At 42.4% G+C, this 22,443-nt stretch overlaps 1 protein-coding gene across 3 annotated transcripts in view; it reads right to left on the bottom strand.

Annotated features, from left to right (window-relative positions):
* Positions 1-22,443, bottom strand: part of eml5 (EMAP like 5) — a 37,566-nt gene that overhangs the window by 4,052 nt on the left and 11,071 nt on the right. Inside the window, exons 5-36 of one of the 3 annotated variants that reach the window (XM_079641551.1) lie at positions 19,734-19,919; positions 19,062-19,197; positions 18,848-18,871; positions 18,241-18,442; positions 17,471-17,608; positions 17,092-17,348; positions 16,733-16,945; positions 16,489-16,656; positions 15,283-15,389; positions 15,075-15,193; positions 14,734-14,920; positions 14,467-14,572; positions 14,024-14,117; positions 12,144-12,244; positions 11,840-12,033; positions 11,560-11,671; positions 11,267-11,394; positions 9,610-9,751; positions 9,364-9,516; positions 8,241-8,372; positions 8,018-8,106; positions 6,811-6,987; positions 6,470-6,671; positions 6,261-6,387; positions 2,728-2,806; positions 2,308-2,437; positions 1,887-1,985; positions 1,447-1,467; positions 890-1,063; positions 575-783; positions 260-417; positions 9-123 (exon numbers count right to left, since the gene is read on the bottom strand). In XM_079641551.1, the coding sequence (XP_079497677.1) occupies positions 9-123; positions 260-417; positions 575-783; positions 890-1,063; positions 1,447-1,467; positions 1,887-1,985; positions 2,308-2,437; positions 2,728-2,806; positions 6,261-6,387; positions 6,470-6,671; positions 6,811-6,987; positions 8,018-8,106; positions 8,241-8,372; positions 9,364-9,516; positions 9,610-9,751; positions 11,267-11,394; positions 11,560-11,671; positions 11,840-12,033; positions 12,144-12,244; positions 14,024-14,117; positions 14,467-14,572; positions 14,734-14,920; positions 15,075-15,193; positions 15,283-15,389; positions 16,489-16,656; positions 16,733-16,945; positions 17,092-17,348; positions 17,471-17,608; positions 18,241-18,442; positions 18,848-18,871; positions 19,062-19,197; positions 19,734-19,919 (4,479 nt within the window). Of the gene's footprint in view, positions 1-8; positions 124-259; positions 418-574; positions 784-889; positions 1,064-1,446; positions 1,468-1,886; positions 1,986-2,307; positions 2,438-2,727; positions 2,834-6,260; positions 6,388-6,469; positions 6,672-6,810; positions 6,988-8,017; positions 8,107-8,240; positions 8,373-9,363; positions 9,517-9,609; positions 9,752-11,266; positions 11,395-11,559; positions 11,672-11,839; positions 12,034-12,143; positions 12,245-14,023; positions 14,118-14,466; positions 14,573-14,733; positions 14,921-15,074; positions 15,194-15,282; positions 15,390-16,488; positions 16,657-16,732; positions 16,946-17,091; positions 17,349-17,470; positions 17,609-18,240; positions 18,443-18,847; positions 18,872-19,061; positions 19,198-19,733; positions 19,920-22,443 lie in introns of all 3 variants that reach the window. The other 2 variants (XM_079641553.1, XM_079641552.1) reach the window with 2 other exon arrangements.

The following is a 22,443-nucleotide window of genomic DNA, read 5'->3' as shown; positions in this document are numbered from 1 at the left end:
TTGTCTACCTTTCCTCGGCAGACAGAGCGAACGCAGTCTATGACTTGTCCTGTTTCTAACCGAAATGCTCTGCAGCGTTTCAGCTCCTGGTCCCAGAGCTTCAGAGCGCCTCCCTCCTTGGACCTGTGGAGGAAAACATCCATGTATTTAATCCCTCAGTTTAAGAAAAAATCAGCTTAAATAATATGTATGGGTATCTTTGGGCTCCCTAATATATAATAGGTAATGTGTTGTATTGATGTAACCGAGCAGCACTTACGGTCTCTCCTTGCCCCCGGTGACGATGAGGCCGTCTCTCAGTGTGGTGTACATGGTGAACACAGGGCCCGTATGAGCCTTGGCCACAATTCTTACTAGAATGTGTTCCTTCCACACACACACATCCCCACTTATGGTACCTGTAAAGGTCAAGTTATTCTGAAAAGAAAACAAATCTGCACTAATCTAGTGGCCTAACAGCAGAGCGAGCAATGCAAAAACAATTCACAGCACATACAACACAGCTTGGGATCAAATGATGATGTCATGTGTGATTTTGAAGACTTTATTTTTGAATTGGTTGGAAGGCACTTACAGCTCCAAATGCTACAGATAGCATGGTCTGCATCCGGGCGTCCTCTATGGAGCTCAGCACACCTTTTTTGCTGAGCAGAGCACGACCGGCTAACGTCCAGAAGCGCACATGCTTGATCCCCACGGACACAAAGTGTGTGTCAGAGTCCGGACGAAACTCCGCCACAAAGATCCTCTGGGTGTGGCCCACACGGCTGGCCACTTTGGCACCTAAAAATAAAGCAGAGTGCATTAAGGATTGATCTCGCAACTCTAGGGGGACTTTCTTATCCCCGTAAGGAGGTTAAAGTTTAAGGGAGGATTATTTTTGTTTTACCTTCCTGCCACTTCCAGATGGTGACGGTGTGTTCAGGGTCCAGGCCCACAGACAGCAGGAGTTTTCCTGTGGCACTAAAGCTGACGGAGCAAACCCCACCAGAGTGGAAGCAACGCAGCACCGACAGAGTCTGCTTGGTCATGGCGTCCCACACATGGATCGATGGAGAGGTGGCTAAGGGACAGATAAGGAGAATTATTTGTCTATATTTAAGTATTAGACATTAATGTGACTCGTGTCATGAGTAAAACCAAAAAAGCTAAAATATTGAATAAATGGCTTCTTTATTTATTGGGTGTCTCTTAATTTTACACTAAAATGTGACAAACCTTCAAAATAAAAATGAAAGTAGAGGCTAGAGTTTAGAAATATGCCTTAATAGATTTTTGAATTATACTTGAAGAAAATGTGATAAAATCAACAAACCTATTGAAAATGAAATAGCCACTAGATGGCAGTAACGTAAAGTATATAATGAGTTAAAGACCGTAAAACATTTCTTCAGAAGTAACAACACATTTCCTTGTACACTCACACACATTTTTAAATGTCCTTACCTGACATGTCACCAGTATCACCTGAAAAGAAGGAAATTCAGATTTATTTACAGAACCAACAAATCATTTGTTCATTTTTTTTGACAATAGTGGCTTCTGATATTAACTTCTACCTTCAAATATTTGGGTCATTTGCAGATGATCATGTCTGAATCTTACAGTTATATGTATAGACTAATATTATTGTAGCTGCTATTGCATATCTTCTGTCAATTTCCTGTAACGGTGTGTCTTTATGTGAGAAAAGGGGCAATCCCATAACTATTAAAGTATGTATTCAGAAGAGATGATTTTGCTCTATAGCACAGATACGTTTGTAGGAAGGGGATAGCTGTCTGTCATGTACCATCACCCCCCTGAACAATGCAGAACATGTCATACAGAGAAGAGAAATGAGGTGACGTCTGGTGACACAGGAGGTCGATTTCTCACAAACATACCTACTTGGCCAGTAGCTACCACGTTGGGGAATTTGGGATGTTGATTGATTGTCAGGCACAGAATGTCGTCACTGTGTTCTATGTAGAAACTTTGGCAGGCTGTAAAAAAACACACACACACATCAACACATCACACACAGACACACAATGCAATACATATGTTTGATTCGATTTAATGATATGATGCTGTACTCTACAACTACTGTATCTAACCCAGTATTTATTCCCAGTGCTTGTGATACTTTAAATACCTTATAACACAATAATGATAATACTGCTTAATATTGCACCATTTTGAATTCAGGACTTTTACTATTAAATGGAGTATTTCAAGACCGCTGTATATCTATTTAATTGCAGATTGTATTTGCTTATATTGAACAGTAACACGGTCAGTGTGTATTCCAGACCATCTACTCACAGGTCGTCAGGTTGAGCACGATGCCGACCGAGGCAGTGTGGTAGATGATGTCCGCCCCCTCGTTGAGGTAGTGCACGTTATTGCGGCAGTCATTGCCACGGTAACCAAACACCAGCTCCAGCACCAGGTCCTGTGGGGGAGTCGGGAAAAAAAAAGACCGGCAGAAAGTCAGAGAGGTCAGCACCATGACAACAAAGATGTTCAGAGAGCCAGCGGCTGAATGAGCACGTCATTATTCGATTAGAGCATCCTCAGAGGCTGTCTGGACGGAGAACGAGCACACAGCGTCTTCAGATGGAATAAATCACATTAGAAAACCAACATTTTGAATATTTCTGGCTGCTCTGAAAGACTTCCCTTCTGAATATGGTATATATAAATGACTTTGCTGTTTTGGATAGGATGTGAGGTCTTTCTTACCTCAATGGGTCGCTTCTTTTTGCCCACGTTGTTGGTCTGCAGTTTCTCAGGCTGTGGCAGTGCTCTGCTGACAGGAGGCCTGAAAAAGACAGCTGTGATGAGACGGCTGCCACAAAGCTGCTTCAAATGCTGATCATGATAATAATGATGACAATGATGATAATATTACACCTGTCTGTATACATATTGGGCAAACATCTGCTCAGAAGTGCAAACAATATGTGACGTTTTCATGTGAAGAAAGGAAAATCCTTGCTTTTCTTTATTACATTTTGTATCAAGGTTGTGTACAGAGTTTTCTAATAACAATGAAGCAATGAAAGGAAGAGTTTTGAATAAGGTGACTGAGTGGGGACCTTGAGTGGAATGCTAAGAATAAAAAAAAAAAAAACTTTATTTAATATATACATGGCAGAACTTTGTCTGCACACATCTTTCAGCAGTCAGTCAATATAAATTCATTAAAAGATTCAACAGCATCACTGACTGAATATGTGTCATGACTACTGGAAAGATCGTAAGGACAAACAAAGTAAAGGCAGGGTGGGAAGGTATCTAAAAGACGAATAGTAAGCATGTGCTTCATGTTCAATCTACAGATATCTACACGAGGTCCATACCTGTGTGTGATCTATAAAGTAATACATCAACCTGGAATTAAGCATCTTACCTCGACCCTCTTCATGGCAGCAATAACAAAGAAAAAGTAAGAATTAGAAATGTTCCTCACCACTGTCTGGCCGACACACCAAACACAACATTTCAGCCACTGAGGAAATAAAACACACAAGTCAGTACCACTGTGTTACCATGACAACTTAAACCCATTTCCATGACAACTGCTGGACAGACAATGCTGCGTAGATGTTTGCTTGAAAAAAAAAGTCTGGAAATCGATTAACCTGAAGCACCCTGAGTCTGTGCCTCAGAGGATTAGAATGATGGGAAGCCTGCAATGAGAGCTGCAATGATTTATTTGATTCATTGATTAGTTGGTATTAATTGCCAACTATTTGGATAAGGGATTTATTCAACTTTAATCATACACGCTTTTCTCTTTGCTTAATATCTTTTCTCTTTTGGAAAAAACAGAGATTTGAGTAAACCTAATTTTCTAAATGTTCTCACATATTACAGACCAAAAACGAATTGATTAAACCAGAAAATAATCAACACAATAATTGGCTATGAAATATAATTTAGTTGTAGCCTTTCTTTGCTGTAGAACCAGACCTATAAATAAAATACTTTAAAAGAAGATATCTTTTATAATCGTTCTGTATTTGTACATTACAATATTTATTTCGGTGCTATGTTAAGATTGAGATGAAGAATTTTAATTGGTCCTTTTTATCTTTGTTTAAAACCAGTTCAGATGCTGACTACTATAATGGGCATTCAAGTTCAGTGAATTAAAATTGAATTGTTAGCCCAATTTGTCCTGCGAGACAAAACAATAGAAAAGCAGCTCATTAAATTAACATCCAAAAGAGCAACAAACCCTCAAACGGTAATTACTAAAAACGATTTATACTGTGGACATTTCACAGGCATCAAGGCATTGAATCAGAGCCGGCCCGACCCAGTAAGCGACATAAGCGGCCGCTTAGGGGCCCGCAGCCACTAAGGGGCCCCCTAGCAAAAAACATTTTTTAAAATATATATATACAAAGAAAAAACAGTACAAAGTCGCCGTGATAAGTACGTTTAACTAATTGTGTTAATATGCGTAGATTGCCTACTCTCAAAGTCATGTATTATATTATTGAGTCAATAATATAATACATTAACCGTGCTTTACCTGAACCTCATCATGAGAGGATGGGAGGATTGTAATTTCCCGTGTTCACTGAATGCAACAGAGGCAAGACACCAGACCAACCAGAGAGTTAAATGGAAATAAACATCTGTCTTATTGGCTGACAGGTACCTATCCTGTGAGCTGTGACAATGTTTAAAATAAACTGTCAGTCGGACTCAGAGTTTTTGAAGATGGACATAAGAAAACATTTTCTTAAAAAAGACGACAATTCATGGTGGCTCAACAACCCCAGAGCCACCACTTGAGCCAGGTAAACAAGGTATGTAAATGTCAGTAAACTTCCAAGTTATGCGAACATGTAAGCAAAGAATAAATTACAGCTACGTTGACGTTACTTTGAATCGCGGGGGTAAGCTAAACCGTTAGCAAGTAGCTATAGCTAGCCAGATATTAAATAAACACTTTGTCATACAATCTAAATGTTATGTTTTTTAGCGTTTCAAAGAAAGCTCTCTGGGAAATGTTGACTTACTGTTCGACATGAAGCTAGAAGCTACCTTACAGTACACAGTTGATCTGGAGTCCTGTCAGTTAAAGTGTTTCATAGTTAGCTTAGCTAAGCATCAACCTAGCACTGAAATACATGGATGTTATGTGACAGTATTTCTGAGAAAAAGTCAGCTGAAATGGTGGCATAGTTGCCACTGTGTGTCAACAGCATGTTTGAACGTATTTGCAGCAGTAAATGTGGCTGTTTGGCCACTGACGTTGCCATAACAACACCTTCATTTAAATGTGCAACCTCTTTTTGTGACAGATTTTTGCAAGAAATTATCATTCTTCTGAATGATATTCCTATTGACAGCTAGTTTTTATGTGAACATTATGAGATGGACAGCCAGAGAGAATAAATGAAAAACAGTTACGAAATACTATATGACAAAACAAGAATACAGTTTAAGTGATTTGTAAAATATCCATAAAGAAAAATCTGTTTACAGTTCTGTTTCATATGGGTGTTGAGAGATGTATCCATAGATCTCTTAATTTTGCTATCAAAGTGCACCAGATTGATGCTTTTAACTTCAATATAAAAAAAAAAAAAAAGATCCAGGGGGAGCATGCCCCCGGACCCCCCTAGAGGAGGTGAGGACCCCCTAGAGGAGGTTAGGTCCACGGTGTTTACATGCCTATGTATACAATATGTGTGCTTATGCTAACATCATAAGACAAAAGTTGGTTCCGTGTTGTGTGTAGTGAGAACACGCTAGAGTGAGGGGGGCCCCCAAGCCAAAGCTCCCTTAGGGCCCCCAAAAGTCTAGGGCCGGCCCTGCATTGAATATAAAACATTTTACAACATAATCTAGTCAGGTATGTTGTTACTTTTTCTCTCTGTTAAAAGACATATCTGAACTACTCCCTGTTTAACCTTTTGTCCATAAATCAACATACACGAACACAAGAGCTTACCTGACCACCCCTTGTCTTCAAGTAGAATTAAAGAACGAAGCAGGATAATGACAGATGGACAGCCATTAAAGGAAAGAAGAAGAGCAGAAAAGGCTGAGTTATTTCAAAAGGGCAGGGAAAGGGAAGGAATTTCACGCAGGAAAAGAAAAAACATGTTGACAGAAGAAGGAAGGTTGGGCTTCATCTTGATGCAGGAGACTTATTTGTTGTACTGTGACAGGCAGATATTTCTAAGAGCATGTTTTGACAGTGCCAGAGTTTCTTTTGAGCAAAGCTTCATCTGAGCTGAAATGACAGATACCTTTCGTCCACAGACGGCTCTTTCAGCTGCAGGTGGGGTTTCACACCCGTCATGGGTCGCATGTTGGTGGATAAGGCCTTGATGGTGTAGGTGATCTCGTTCTCTCTCGTCACATCGCTGTCATAACCTAAAAAAAGACGGGAATGACTCAGGTTTGAGCAACGGAAACATTCAATGAATAAAAAGCTCATAGGACGCCAATGTCTCACCTCCATCGTCCTCACTCTCGATGTCCGACTCCTCGCTGTCACACTGTTTGAATTCCCGGTGGCCCTCGGGCTCATGGGCCCAGATCATGAGGCACGTATCGCTGCCGCCGACCGTCACCAAGAGGCTGTCGTCATGGGTCCATCGCACATTGGTAACATGTGTGCTGTGGGCCACATAGCGCTTGAACTTTGCATACTTCCCCTGCGGGAGAGGGACAACATTTGTTTAATACGTGTGACATTATCAGAAATTAACATAATATTTGCATGAACCAAAGCCTCAAGACTTAAGGCGTTCAGCCCAGAAATACAAAGAATGAAACATAGGCACTGTGTCGGACCTTGACAGGGTATCTGAAGAGCTTCACGTAGCCCAAGTCGTCCCCTGTTGCTAGCACCTTCGTGTCGTTACTAAGGCAGGCGGCGGTGACCTCTGTGACCTCGTTGATCAAAGGCCAGATGCCCTCCACAGACGATCCCAAGACACACGTCCACGTGCTCCAGTCGATCTTATCCACCTGAGACAAGAGAGTAAGTCAAGCTTCATTTGAAATTTCACTTACAAAACGTTTTTTACTTTAAATGATTTTGGTTCAATTATAGAACTTGTTACACATATAAAGAAAATCATCAGTCTGATCAAATATACCTTGTCAGACTGTTCTTTTTGGACACAGCTGCTTTTTTGTTTGTTTCACATTTAACACACCCATATACATTACTGCCTTTCACATTTGTTTAAGCTTTGTTACGTGTTCCTTTATTGCAAATAAATATGCTTTGTGTTCCCTTAAACCCATCTGGTCTCCCATCTTTTTTTACAGCAATTGAGGCTGTAACACAAACAAAGAAAGTCATAACTTTTCAGTTCACTATAAACCAATGCTACTTAAAAATAAATGACTTTTTTATAGCATTTAACGAAGTGAGAACCTGCAATCTGCAATAAACCTTATTATGATTCAGATAGAACAACAATACAAAAATGTACTCAGGCTAAGCTCATAGAGCCTCTACAGTCAGCAAATAAACCCTAGAGAGCGTTATATCTTGAATAATGTGTTGTATATTGTGTCTCTGTTACAGCAAAATGTCCAACTATTCCTTTAAAGGTCCCATACAATCATAGAGAATATAGGAGGGAAGGTAGATGGAAAGGAAAGAAGGTGGGAAGAGGAGTAGCAGCGTCTCAACTTGTCAATAATGATCCTGTGATTAAGTGTACAAGAGAAGAGTGAGATGCATGGAAGGAAGAGAGAAAGGGGAGAGGAAACACGACCTAGCAGCATCTATCATCTCTGACCCTTATTTTCTTAATGCTCCCCTCTCTGCTGTGTGCATGGTGTCTGAATGTCACACTTTATTAAGGGGACCCTAAACACTAGTCTTCTTCCACTGCCAGATTTAGAATGAAACTGATGAAAAGTGGGCCGTGATAATGCTTCACTGCCCCTCCTCGAGCGAGCCTCCTCTGCTCCCAAAGTAAAAGAATGTGGGCCAACAACCGTTGCTCCCTGTGCTCCCCCACCCCACCCCCACGCAGCTTACCTCTGTCGCTGGGATCGTCTGCCTCTTGCCGCGAGGAGCCTCGAAGAAAAACTGCTCCTTTGCACCCGTGTTGACTTGGAGTAGTTTTCCTGTGAATGAAACAGCCCAGTGGGCCGCAGTGTTTAACTGTGCTTTAACAGAGACATTTTGAATATGTCATTTTTAATGTCGCAGTCGTTTGCAAGGATTTACTGAGACAATTGTATTTAAGGAAGCATTGTACCTCTCTTGTCCCAGTCCAGATGGGTAATGTAGTTGAGGCATCCTTTGCACACCCCAACACGTTTGCTGCTCATTACATTGTAAATATCCACAAAAGTGTCTCCTGATGCCACTGCAAGGTACTTCCCAACACCTGAGCAGACACAAGGGAGAGGGGGATTAGTTATAGACAGGGGTTTTACAACTGTGCTCCAGACAGAGATATTAAAAAACATTGCTTTGCAATTTGCTCAGAGTTCAAATGTCTAATTCATCCAATATTCTGGTTAATTACTGCAGAACTAATTGCATTACACTCATGTCAGCTGTACTTTATGTCTAGAGCTAACAAGCACATTCTGGGCATGCAAACACTATGATAATGAACATAGTAAATGTAATGACCGCTAAACACAGGAGCCTATTCATATCCCAGACTCCTCAAGGTCCTTTGTTCCCTCTTAACAGGACACTTTAAGGAGACCTTTTAAAGGGTTATGTTTTGACAGTTTCACTTGGTCAAATGTCCAATATGTCATGTTGTAAATATACCTACAGCTCATAGCCTACTGGTGTTATACTCTTTGAAATCATCAGATTTGCTGGCAAGATGGTTTACTTTCTTTCTTGACACATTGGCTGAACAGACTTTTACTTTGAACTGCAAAGATAGCCCTTACCAATCTATTTTTCTCAAGAAAATATCAAGCTTGTAACATACGGATGAACCTATTTGAACCATACTGAAACACATTTCCAGCTTCACACTGCTCTAAACAGTGAGTTCTGGCACAAGATGGAGGCCCGTGGGTGTTGGGTTGAGAAACAGGATCGATTGCAATGTGGACTAAGGTTAAGTGTCCAGGAGAGTTTAGTTTCTTGCTCTCACTTTGTCTGCACTCAATGTTACTCATTCCTATTTTACTGGCTCTCCGTCTGGCCTTATTACAGAAAGCAATTAATTTGGGTCAGGCCTGCAGCAATATCGTCCCCACTGACAGCGGGAGGGAAATGTGTACATCTGCTGAACTTGCATCCTACACACTCTCAGAGGCTTTGAAGGGCACACAGATTTTAGAGGCCTGTTTATTTATCAGACAGGATTTCAGGGGAGTTTTGTCAGGGTGAAGAGTTGAATGGCAGACCTGGAGAAAATCTGATATCGGAGATGATGTCCTTGCGATGGTGGAAGGACACCAGGTCCTCCAGGGTGTCTGCGTTCACAATGAGGAAGCTGCCGTCATTCAGACCCACCGCCAAAGCTTTGCCATCAGGGGAGAAGCAGCAGCAACGGCCGCCTGTGGAGGACAATGTGTTTGTTAAAGCCCCAGGGCCAGTGCACTTCCTGTCAGAGGACGCACTCATCTGTTAGTGTCTGAGCAGTGACTCACCTTTCCTGAGCTTGCGTACAGCCAGCATGCAGTGGCTGGGTGAGAGGTCCCATATGCGCAGCGTTTTGTCATCGCTGACAGTGGCACAGAGAGGGAGATGGGGATGAGTGGCCAGGCCCCACACTTCACCTTCCATGTGACCCTGCAGACACACAAAACAAAGTCAAAATTAATTTCATTTGTCGACTTAGTCAGGAAACTTTTGGTTTTTTTTAAAGAAAGAATGTACTTAGCATTATTATTTTATTTAGTTTCTTTAACGGAATCACTGTGTTCTCCCTTAATTTACTTACATGACTAATATACGGTTTAAGCCATACTGTCGGTTTAAGCCATAAGTCTAAGCAGTTCAATTAATATAAAATATATTTATATTAGTGATATATTTTTTTTAATAAAGGGGTTGAACGATCAAGTTTGTTAAAATAATAATGGATACTTTTTAGTAAATATTGAATATTCTAAGATTCTGCTTCTGCTATTTTTTATATTTGTTTATTTATTTACCTATAATTCTGTATGTTATAATGATAATATAATCTTCTTATTATTATATATTATATTTTTATGCCATTTTAATGATAAAATAACTTCTTGGTTAAGAGAACATGAAAATCTACCTAATCTTTATGCTGTATGTTCCTCCTTCCTGACATCAGCAATTGACTCAATCAGATATATTTATGTGATAAATATCTTATATAAGCTGCAGGATACTATAAGAAACCACAGGCCTGTTGCCTACACAGCAGCCGACTGAGGACAACCTCTGGTTTCTCATCAATTCATCCCATCCATCAGAATGTGCCTGTGTAGTTTGAAGCATTTGCAAAGGGCAATCAATAGCATCGCTCTGGCTGCATATAACTAAGGGGGCCGGGCCGACGCTGAATGACCACTTAACTAAATTAACAATCTCCCATTAGGCAGCAATAATTCATCGCTGTTCATAGCCACCTCCTTGGTGATTCTGGGTCGCTGTGCAAGGAAGGATATGCATTATGATATGATATAAGATAATATGATGTTTTTTAAGTTAAAACTTTTGCAGCCATAAAGCAACGTCATCATTTTGTCACCATGTACTTGCACAGAAAATGCATGCGTTTGTCGGTTATCTTCACACTGACTGCTGTCGTTCCACATAAATGTGTCAACAAAAATAGAGTATGGTTATTTTAGTATTTCTTGACAGTTAATCAGTTTGAAATATGTCAGGGAATAATGAAAGAGTCAGGAGCAGCGACAGTGAGCTGGTAGAGAAAGGGCTGCAGGCGACAGGCTGCACATCTCCAACTCCTCAGCCAGGTAACCGTCGACTATCTGTCTGACAGTTGCTCACAGAATGATGGAAAACTCCAATTATTGCCCAACTTCTTTATTAAAACGACTAACGTTTTCTGCCCCCAGTAATCTGGGCCTGTATTTTTCAACCACATTTTCTCTTACTACGAGTAAATTGGGTGTCTTAAAATCAACTGAGATTGAAAGTTAAGACAATAAAGTTAAGTATTCCATAGTGAGAGTACTCTTGAACACATCACGAAAGAAGTAGCACACTGCTTCTGCCAGGTCATTGCAATAAAAAAGAAAAGAAACTTTAGTGCATCTTCAACACAGGTGACAGGTTTCGGGGTTATTTTTAGCGGTATCTTACCTGTACCAGCAGCGTGATGGGGCCACTCTTGTCCACCTCCAGGATCTCTCCGTTCTTGGTCCCCACCAGGATGTGGCCGTGGCCCAGAGATATGGCACGTATGGAGGGGTTGTCCTCCAAGAGCAACCCTGTACAGTGGATGAATCATAGAGACCTTAGCTTCAACCAGGAGGCAATCTTCATGTCGGCTAAAAGCATTGACTGTTTTAAATGGATTTGCATTGGGATGGTTGCATTTCTATAACAAGAAATAATGATCCAAGGACAACTGAGAACCGGGTGAACCTTCTTACCTTTAGAGCCTGGAGCTAGGACGGATCGCTTGATGGCATAAGTCTTGAGGCATCTCTCGAATGTGTCGTCCCACAGAGCAACTATACCATCCTTTCCTCCAGTCACAAATCCCTATAAAAATATTCACATTTACATTAGCGAGAAAAGCCTTCCAATTGAAAATGTCAAATGCAATATGAAAATTATACAAAAACAAGTAACAGACAGAAAAATACACTTCCAATCTAGGTTCATAATTGATTATTTTCCGAGAAAAGTTTGTCTATTTCCCCGCGGTACCTTTTCTAGAGCGTGCACACTGAAAACCGGGCCATCATGAGCCTTGACAGTCTTCATGAGGAACATGTCTCTCCAGATGCAAATGTCCCCGGTGCAGGTGCCTGAAAACACCATCTCCTCCGACCAGCCGTACACAGCGCACATCATAGTCTCCGTCTTCCCCATGTTCCCCTTGCGCCCAATTAGACCACCACCTGAAAGAGAGACACACATTCAACTCTCAGTAAGATGTGTCACCGCTAAGCTAGAGATCCGCTTGTTAGAGCCTCGGCTCGTCAACAAAAAGAAAGCTCAGGGGTCTTACCAGCCTTATGCCAAAACTTTATATGCTTCACACCCGCTGTGATAAGCTTGTCAGGAAGGTAGGGATTTATTTTGACAACGAATATCTTGTCCTTGCTTCCCCTGAAAAGTGTGCACGGAGAAAAAGCATTAAATGTGTACATTTCTTCACATACACTCAAGATGTTTTATTTATTATTAAACCTTGGTCTTGAGAGAAACAACATTTACTTTCATCATTTTTTGCCCACAGTTGGAATGACAACGTGGAAAGGATGAATTCACTCTGACTGTAAGCAACAACTCAAGGGCAGAGTGCACTGAGGCTTTTAATCACGGCACAGCAATGTGGAAATATGCCTCACTCTCTGTATCTCAATGTCTGAACAAAATTAAGTTGCATAGTTGGAGTATAACAATGCGTCAGAAAAGGCACAATGAATCCAGGTATAGGGTGACATGGTCAAATAAAAACACATGATATGTATTGTGACACGATATACAATATACGTTATTAATGGTTACAAACTTTGTTACAGTGAAATATTCTGGCCATGATAATGTTTAATGAAAATCAGAAATCATGGCAGCCACAGTACTTATATCAAGCTATTATTTAGACAGGACTCGAAAATATTTTATTTGCTTTTATTTAATTGTTTTTCATTTGTATTCCTTCGTTCATTTCTGTTTATAATCACATTGTATTTTATACATCTTTCTCTCACTTTGAGAGAAAAAAGAAAATAGATAAAATAACATACAAGTAACTGACTGTGGCAACAGACGGGATTAGTTTTGACATAAAAACAAACTCACATTTCCTTCACGGCTTCTTAGTAACCATTACAAACGCACTAGAATGAGAGATACACTTTATGTATTTTGCCCTTTTATTGCATCGCACAATATGAACAGTGAGGATAAGTGGCTGGTCCTTTTAATGGGCTGGACAACACCTGACACTTTAAGTTCTCTAATCGCTGCCCTTTGTGCTCATCTCCCTCTAGCAGCCACTCCCCCTCTCCCAGCTGAAGACTAGACAGAGGTGCACAAGCAAGGCTTTGTCAGGCCCCATTTCCCTCTGCCCGCCTCACTGCACTGCCCACCAGGGTCTGCAGAGGGGATTAGTGCAGCTCCAAGCTGTCCCTGAGCCTGGCACACAATACGCAGGAGAGCAACCGCGACGCACGGCTCCAAACCAGCCAGGGGAACGGAGTAGATACTAAATATGAACATCAAGTGGAACAAGCAACAAAGCAAAAGAAAATCTATTTTGGGATGCAGATGTTTGCCAGTATGATACGTCTGCTGGTTCAGGTTCTATAATAGTACCTGCTGTGAAGTAGAGGTTTATTTTAAGGTCTTATACTCAAGTTTGTTTCAGAAATAAAACTGGGAGCATGTAAGTACTACGTTTTATTTCTTAAACCCATTTGACTTACGATATTATTTTGTAACGTCAGAAACCCGGTTCATCTGTAGAAAAAACTTGCATTACTAAATATGTTTTCATAGCTAAATACAATCTGTTAACAAGCAGCCAACTCGCCGATATGAGCCCATTGAAGATTAAAAGTGATTCTCTTTAACTATGGATCTGCAGATTGGGCCCTGAGGCAAACTCCTACTCCAACCATTCAGGGTTAAGTGTTGCAGTGGAGCCGCCTCGTAACTAATCCCCCATTTTTCCTCTGCTCCATCAATCACGCCGCCAGCTCTGCACAGCAAAGTGGCTCCAATTTAACCCTCATCCATAAATGTCCATATTTAAACTAAGAGCGCTGAAACGATCGTTAGTGTTGAAAGGAAGGATTGTCAAAGCTTTTGAGACATGGGGCTGTGTGCTGATAAAAAGGCAAACCTGCAGCCGTGTAAACACTCTTCTATAACTGTACTTACCGCATGGCAGACAGCTTCTCCCCCTTCCTCCAGTCCCACAACACAATGGTGTGATTTTCGTCCAGGCCCACCGAGGCCAGCCGTTTGCCATCCGCTGTGGAGGGAAAAACAAAACTATTAAGTCCAGCACGGATCTACAGATCTTTGATCTACAGCAGGTGATTCACCGACACCAACATCTCACTGCCTCTGTCTGGTGCCAATTAAGGGAAGCGAGATGAACAGCTCTACCTTGATGCAGTCAGACTGCCAAGACTAACGGACAGCAGAAATAGGGTTTTCATCGTAAAGTGTGTGTCTTGTGAATCTTCCCGTTTCTTTAATGTGGGAAATAAGATATATTGTGTTCCCCTGTGAAAGCTAGGATGTGTGGAGTATTGGTAAACATGTTACGTTGACTCGGCCTGGATAAGAGACAGTCTAAAAAAACAGTGCTGACTCACCAGAAAAGTCCAAAGCACACACTCCGAGCTGGTGGAAACCCCTCAACACAGACATGGGTTTTAACGTTTCTGTGTCCCATATGTGGATAGCCGAATCTCTGCCGACCTTAAAAGACAAGAATATCCAAAGTATGAACGCAATCCTCTTGATTCAACTGATTTATACAAGACCATGTTCAATATGTCTTTATGCTCATCTCTGTGGAGCCATGAACTTAACTAATACAAAGATGTTGAACATTTGATGTTAGGAGAGCTGGTAGCTACCTGGCCTGTTGCTACAAAGTCCTTCAGAGGGTGGATAGCCAGACACAGGATGTCATCGTCATGGCCCATGTAGAAACGTTGGGTATTCTGCTGTCTGTTGTACACAACCCCAATGGCAGCTACATGGTAGACTATCTCCCCGGTCTGGGTGTAGAACAGGTTGCTCCTGCAATCATAACCTCTGTAGCTGCAAAGGTAAGAAAGGGAGGAAAAGGACTTTATGAAAGGATTCATTACAAAAGTGAGATGTCCAATTTAAAAAAAGCTAGCCTAATTGAAATTCATCTCACAATATCTGCCTTCCCAGTTTCTCTTTTATGATTCTACAGAGGTAAGCCTACCCATGAATGAAGTGCAGCTTCACCCCGCTCCCCGGTGCTCGCTCTCTCTTCTTCATGGCCGTCGCTCGATGCTTCTCTTTGCACTGCTCTTTGAGCTGAGGTAGATCTTCTTTATAAATCTGTTCACATGTAGAAAAGTGTGTCCCTTCTCTGTTGATTTTGCAGAGACATGTTTTAAAAGGTGAACATATCTGATGTGAATACAAACCTGTCGTCGATACGTGAGCTGGGTCTCTTGCTCGATTTCTGAATCCATCTCAGGCACGTCTGACTGATCAGAGTCCGACTCTTCACTGTTAGAGTCTGCCAAGCTCTCTGCGGGCAGAAACAAGGCTGCATCACACCTTGCAAGTAAAGAGTTACCTTGCCTTTAAATAAGACAAAAATCCCACTGCCGGTAAGTGACAAATACTTCATCCTGTTTCAGTTGAAGTGAGGGTCAATCTGTGACATCTGCTATTTATCAGGCAGCCGTGCTTTACAGTGACATCGCTCAAGACACATTTAGAAAAATGCTGATGCAGCAAAGTACAGCCGTGCCAAGACAAGGCAATAAGCAGAACTGGCAGCTGAGGGCGGCTACTCACAAGATCCATTAGGAAAATTAAAAAGAAAGGCGGTAAGTATGTGCTTTAAATTCAGAAAGCACAGCTGTGCTCTGTCTCTGGAACAAACATTTGACTTGGGAATGACAATGCAATTATACTTTCCAAGCTTTGTTCACTTTTATTGGATCTGTCCTAATTAATGGGATGGCTCTCTCTTTGCACAGATTCATAAAACTGGTGACTCAGGAGCAATCTTAAGGAAAGGAACAGTCTCATACATTACTCTCTGGTGGTTTAGCACATCAAGTTCAGGAGGCTAGTGGGAGCAGTGTTATGTAACAGTTACCTTAACATATTACTCTTTAAAATGCGTATTAATTCCACAATACTGATTAAATAGTCTTGTGTTTAAACAGATACAAGACATCTTATGACATTTGCTCTTGTTTAAAAATAATATGCACACCAAAAGCTCTACAGCTTCCCTTCTCTTGTCTGTCAAACTTGTCTTTTCATATTATTGGGTATAAGTCAATGAGTGATCTTTAGTAGTGTTGGAAAGCAGATTTTTCAACAGGTATATTTTTTTTCTATCCAAAAAGCAATACCTTTTAAAAGGCTTGCGCACTGCAGTACTTGAGGGGAAGATTGAGTCTTCCAACTTTCTATCTCCACTCAGACTAATTTGATAATGTTTTTGGCAGGAGCTTCAGATTTTTAGAAATAAACAATAACTTTAATGCAACTCAGTGGTGTCCACGCACAGCTTCATGAAAATGGAACTAATATTGCTAATTAAAGCAATTATAATGTCAAATGTAAATCCTTTTATTGGGTAAAACTTATTTCGGGGGATTTCCTCTTACCTTGTGGCGCTATATGCACAGCCTCTTTAGACTTCCTCTCTGGAACAAACTTCCACTGGAACACCGAGTGATCGGCCCCACCAATAGTTATGACCCACTGGTAGTCATGTGACCATCTGGCGTTTGTTATGTGAGCTGAATGACCTAAATACTTTTTAAATTTCGCACCTAAAATCAAGAGGAAACATTTCAGTAACACAACTGATGATAAAAGCGGAATTCATGCCATCATTTCAAACGTTACCTTTTTTTACACATGGATATCGTAAAAGTTTGACCAATCCATAGTCGTCAGCTGTTACTAAGACTTGATTGTTAAAGTTGGCGTCCACAGAGTTAATGTCATTGATATCCGAGTACTTGGGCCATATTCCATTGACCTCAGGGCCCAACACACACGTCCACGAGGCCCACTGAACCAGCTTCAGCTCCTCCCGGTTGGTCACCTCCTTCCCACCTCAACAGAAGAAGACAAAGAAACTTTATCTCACAAAGGAGCTCGGTGACAGTATCATATCAAAGCAACTGCTTCTCGGCTTTCGATTGTAAGTGTTATACAGAGAAATGGATTTATATTGATATAACTTGGGAACCTGGACTTACTTGGCATTCTGTAGAAGAGCCTCCTGCCGCTGCCGTCATTTATCTGCAAAAACTTGCTGTCCGTGGACCAATCCATGTGTGTAATGAAGCTGTTGGATCCAATGCACTCGCCCACTTTCTTGTACCTCTGCACCACGCCATAGATGTCCACTGAATTATCGTTAGAGCCAACAGCCAAGTGGCCCCCGTCGGGAGAATACTTCAACTCATGTATGGCTTCCTTCCTGTCCTTGATGTGGACCACCTCTGTCATATCTCTGCAGGGGACAGCAGAAAAACATGTAGCTTAAATTAGGAGCTAAAATGAGCACAAAATGACGAAGCTCTTCATCATTGTGGCCATTCACAGAGGATTTTACATTTGGAATTGTGTACCCACCTGACTCGCAGAACGGTGAAGGAGCCATCCTTCATTCCCAGTGCCAGGTGAATGCCATCAGTGCTCACGGCGGCACAGCGGATCGGCTCCTCCATGTTACAGCGAGCAATCAGCGCGTGATCTATAAGGCTCCATATCCTTTGGACGCAGAGAAGTAGGACAAATGAAGAGGCAGAGCAGTGATGGGATTACAGAGTCAAACAACCACAGCAATGAGGTCTGCCCTGTGTCTTTGGACTGTATACTGACAGCCACAACTGCAACTATTATTGTAGACTTTAGTGAGGAAAGAGGTGAAAAAACTCAACTAAATGAATTGGTGCACCGTTATTATAGCATTTTAGAACAGCTAAACGTTGCTCAAATTATGATTAGGTATATATAACTAAATATGCTGATTTAGGGCTGTATCAGATTTTACCTAAAGGATTAATTTGGCAGGAAGAATTTGATTTGAATTTTCATTACATTGAAATCTATTGAAAATGTTTGACTGTGTGTTTTGTTTCATTTTTTGGCAAAGGATTGACACTCACAATGCGAGTGTAGGAAGGTGGAGAGAAAGTCTGTCACCATAAATTGAAGCAAAGTGTGCAAAAATAAAAAAATAGACTAATGGATAGAGTGTGTGGGGGGTGTTGAGGAAGGAAACCAAAGCCAGAACGGAAAGAAACACATTTTTTTTGTCCTTTTATAAACAGGGCTATCATAAAAAATATTCTACTCGTTACAATACAAGTAATAGAATCGTAACGTGAGCGGCTCCTCACCTGACTGAGCGATCATCACTTCCTGTCATGGCCAAAGGCTTGGTGGGGTGGACGGCGAGAGCCCACAGCTCCCCCTCACAGTGACCCTGCATGATGAGGAAGGGCTTGGTGCGGTCGTGGACCACCACCTCGAAGATCTCGCTGTCCTGCGTGCCCACCAGGATGTGATCTCCCCGCCAGCACACGCTGCGCACAGACAGCCCTACCAGAAACACAAAACTAGACTTCAAAATCACCGGAAAAAACCTTGAAAAAGCATGCATACATTTGACGACGCTTAAACAGTCATTATAAGAGACGCGACAGGGATAATAAAGACAGGAGGTGCATATAGCCATCTGCAGACAACCCAGGGCCGAGGTTTTAAAAGAAATTATAATGACAGCACATGTTGTCAAGCCAATCTGCAAACTGTGACGCTGGGTAATACAGCAAGAACAGGATGAAGGAAGCATGTGCTGTATACATAATGTGAACATGACATCTGTATACGGCGTCAAACTGCAGCAGAGCTCTGACTTACTGACAACAAGAGGAACAGCAATGTGCAGACGGCTACAAACAGACTGACATGGTCATATACTCCGTCTGCAGTCACATTACCCACCTCGGCTATTTTCACCTCTAGCTACTGTTAGGTCCAAGATTATAAATACAAGAGATGGAGAAAATAGAAAAGAAGAAAGAGGGGGTTAGTAAAGAGAACAGAAAGGGTGTTTTTCTTTTGTTTGATTTAGACAGTTCTTCCGTTGCTTCAGGAGACCACAGTTTGGCCTGCAACGTTTCAGTATCAAAGGAAGGAGGAGGTGGTTTGTCTTTACCTTTATATCCTTGGTCTGTTTCCCTGAGATCAATGACAGTAATTGGTTTGAAGTTGAGATCCCACAGCCGGACGCAGCCGTCTCGGCCCCCGGTGGCGAAGCCCTCCTCACAGACATTCATGCTGAAAATCCCTGACTGGAGGAAATGACAGGCTGTCAGTGAGGATCTGCACAACAAATGAGCAATGACAGAACAGGCCCCAGCCACACACCGCATATTGCTGCGGCTCAGCCAGGCATTTGTTTAAAAACGGTGGCCTCAAGATAAAACAGAACTAGGTAAACGGGAGGTGTCATATTTGTTTATTTATTACTGAAGTGCTCCACTGATGACCTCCTTTAGCTAACAGTTTCTGTATACACGACAACGCACCTTGTAAAACCTTCAGTGAGACATTTGGTGGCACAAAAAGCGGCCGTGCACATGTACTGTAGTTATTATCCCCTCCCCCATCCACCCATCCCCTCACCCAGCTGTTGATCCCATAGATATCATTTAATCCTGCGGAGCAAACGGCTGATCCTTTTCTACTGAGTTGAATCAAACGTAGCCAGCGTGCATGGCTCCGACCCTGTTTAAGTTGACTAGATTTACTGTGAGTCTTTTGTATCTGGTGCAGCAGGGTGCAAAATCACGCGGTGCCACACAGCAGGAAAACACAGCCAACTCACCCCATGAGCTCCTTGCACTGTCCTCATCAGGTTAATCCCTTTCCACACGTAGATGTCGCCATTCAAGGCACCTGAATATGTGACCTCGTCCTTGGCGCAGGCGAGGCAGAGGATGGTTTGGAGATCCCCCGTTTTGCCGAAGACACCACGTTTGGGCGTGAGAGCATTACCGCATAAGCTCCAAAACTGCAAACAGAAAAAGAGTATTGTGGCTAATAATCCCCCCTTGTAATCCTGTCCTGCAAGAATTATGGAACATTTTGATTCTACAAAGTCAAAAACATCCAGTTATTTATGGTTTGACAGCCACACACAGAGCAACTCCATTAATATCACAAACACGTACACCTTGGAAGAAAGCAAGGTCACACTGCAATGTTCCCCCCTCCTCTGTACGTGATACTGGGAACTGTTGCTGGGGGTCAGTGCTGTAACCACCTGATCAGCATTCACAGACATAGACGAACACAGACGCGTGGGCTCATTATTTATGAACAAGGTCATTGGGATGCATGGGTATGGCCTCCTCTGGGGGACTCAATCTATCAAACAGGGGAGGAGAGAATGAAAGAGAGACGCTCTGTCTGCATGGAGATGAGATCACAGGGAGAAAGCTCGAGGAGGGTGTCTTGAATGCAGAGACACGACTGTCTGCACGTTAAAAAAAGAGACACATTTATCCCAGGCAAGCAGCAGGAAAATGGCAGAATGGCTTCTTATCTGATTTACCTGAAGAAGAGCGAAATCTGATACAGCTCAGAAAAGACAGAAATTGTAGGTGGTATTGTGCCTTTACAAACGCAATAAGTCTTGCTAGTCACACGATGAATACATGAGCTTCTCCACAGTGACAGCCTGTCACACCCTCACTAACAACTATCCTCCTGACTGATAGGGCTGCTGTGTGCTAACAGGAGGGATCGATTATCACAGACAGCCATCGCAGCCGCAGATACAGCCCTGCAATCACACATCTCAAGCTTGTAGCACCTCAACAGGACAGGTCTTTCTTAATCCTGAGCTCCTGACCAAGCCTTAAGTGAGCATTTGCATGTGAAGGGTCGAGCCTGAAGGTTAAGTAGCAAAGATCAAGGGTGTGCGTGTGCGAGTAATCTGGGAAGGTGTATGCGCAGGTGAAAGTGTGTCAAGTGCTGGGGGTTGGCTGAGATGGGGGTGGGAGTTTTTTGTTGTGGCCCAGCCTGTTGCAAAGGAAGCAGGGATGGATGCGGCCTGAATGCACAGCCCTCCCTGCCCGCAACTGATAAGGCAGCATGGCACGGGCGGCGGCTAATCCCTTCGCTGCTGAATTACTAAGGAATCGTGATGCTGAGGGGGTTTACGGTGAGGACAGGAGCAGCAAAGAAAAGCACAGAGGGAGAAGGAGAGCACCGTAGAATTGTGCTGGAAAATGAAACTGCAATTTTTATATGGAATCAGGACCTGGTTGCTTTCTCTAAATAACTTCTTTCTTTTTTTTTAATCCTCCAAAAAACCCTCTGGTATAGTAGAAGTCTCTCCTCATGGCCCAGTAAGTCATGAGTTACCTTCACAATCACTTCAAGGTTCATCAACCTTTTAAATTAGGTGAATGCAAAGAGGGGTGAATCTCATCAGCTTCTGCTTTCATCTTGCTCATAATATCCCCCCTGTCAGACCACAGTGACCCTGAAGGATGTCAGAGTGCTAAATGCTACGCTAACAGAGGTCAACTCTTTGGCAGTTCACTGCAAAGAAACTGCTGAATGCCGATTTTCTTAAAAGCTGTGGTAATTCATCCCCATGGTGTCAAACTCAAGCTCACCTCTCAAACATACAATACAAAAACACACTCAAGTATTTACATATATGGTTGATGATGCTGTGATGTTAAGTTACAGCATTTGTAGTAAATGGGCTACGACTATAGTTCCCAATCTGAGGGATCTAGAGATTATTAGGATATTAATTAAAACATTTCTGGTGTACAATATTCAGTTTCTCTTTTTATGTGTTCACCCACTTTGCATCTTTAGAAATAAAGTAAAAAATTGAAAGTGGTGGTGAAAAGATAACTATTTGTTTAAAGGGGTCACAAGCCAAAAGGACTGGGCTGAACACACAAAAACAATGATACAGTCCTTTTCTAATCAGCAACCATTTAGGCTGGGGGCAGATGATTGCTAAGTGTGGTGTTTCTGTGTGTGTGGGCTGAAGATGCCATGCTACGGTCTGACATGTCCTAAATGAATAAAAACACAACACACTGTATAATTAGCTGGGAGAAGCTGCATGTAGGAGAGCCAGCAGCCTTGGCCCTCGTCACAAGAGGTTGTGTTTTCCTCAGCCCACTAGTGAGTGGATTACTGAGACTAAATCTCCCGGATGCTCTGAGTGCTATAATCGCTGAGCGAGCACAGGACCGGGGAGCAGATGTCCCATGGTCCGCAGGGTGAAGGCTGGGGCATTATGTGGGACAATTGCTGGATTGCCTTGGCATCAGCAAACCAGAAGGGAGGGAAAGAGGAGGAGGGGGAAGACTGGAGGATTCAGTGTGGGTTGGGGGGGGGGGGGGGTGCAGTGGCCGGAGGAGGTTTCTGTGCCAATGGCGGTGGGGGAAGAGTTCAGGGGGGAATTACTACGAGAGGAGGCAGGTCAAGCTGGATTGAGTTGAGGGAGTCATCAGTGACATGTTATCCCATGGAAATAGGAACAGTAGGCTAAACCTCCCGAC

This window comes from Notothenia rossii, assembly GCF_949606895.1.
Source record: "Notothenia rossii genome assembly, chromosome: 7".
Lineage (NCBI taxonomy): Eukaryota > Metazoa > Chordata > Actinopteri > Perciformes > Nototheniidae > Notothenia > Notothenia rossii.
Note: the sequence above shows the minus strand (reverse complement) of the source record. Positions and strands in the feature narration are given on the sequence as shown.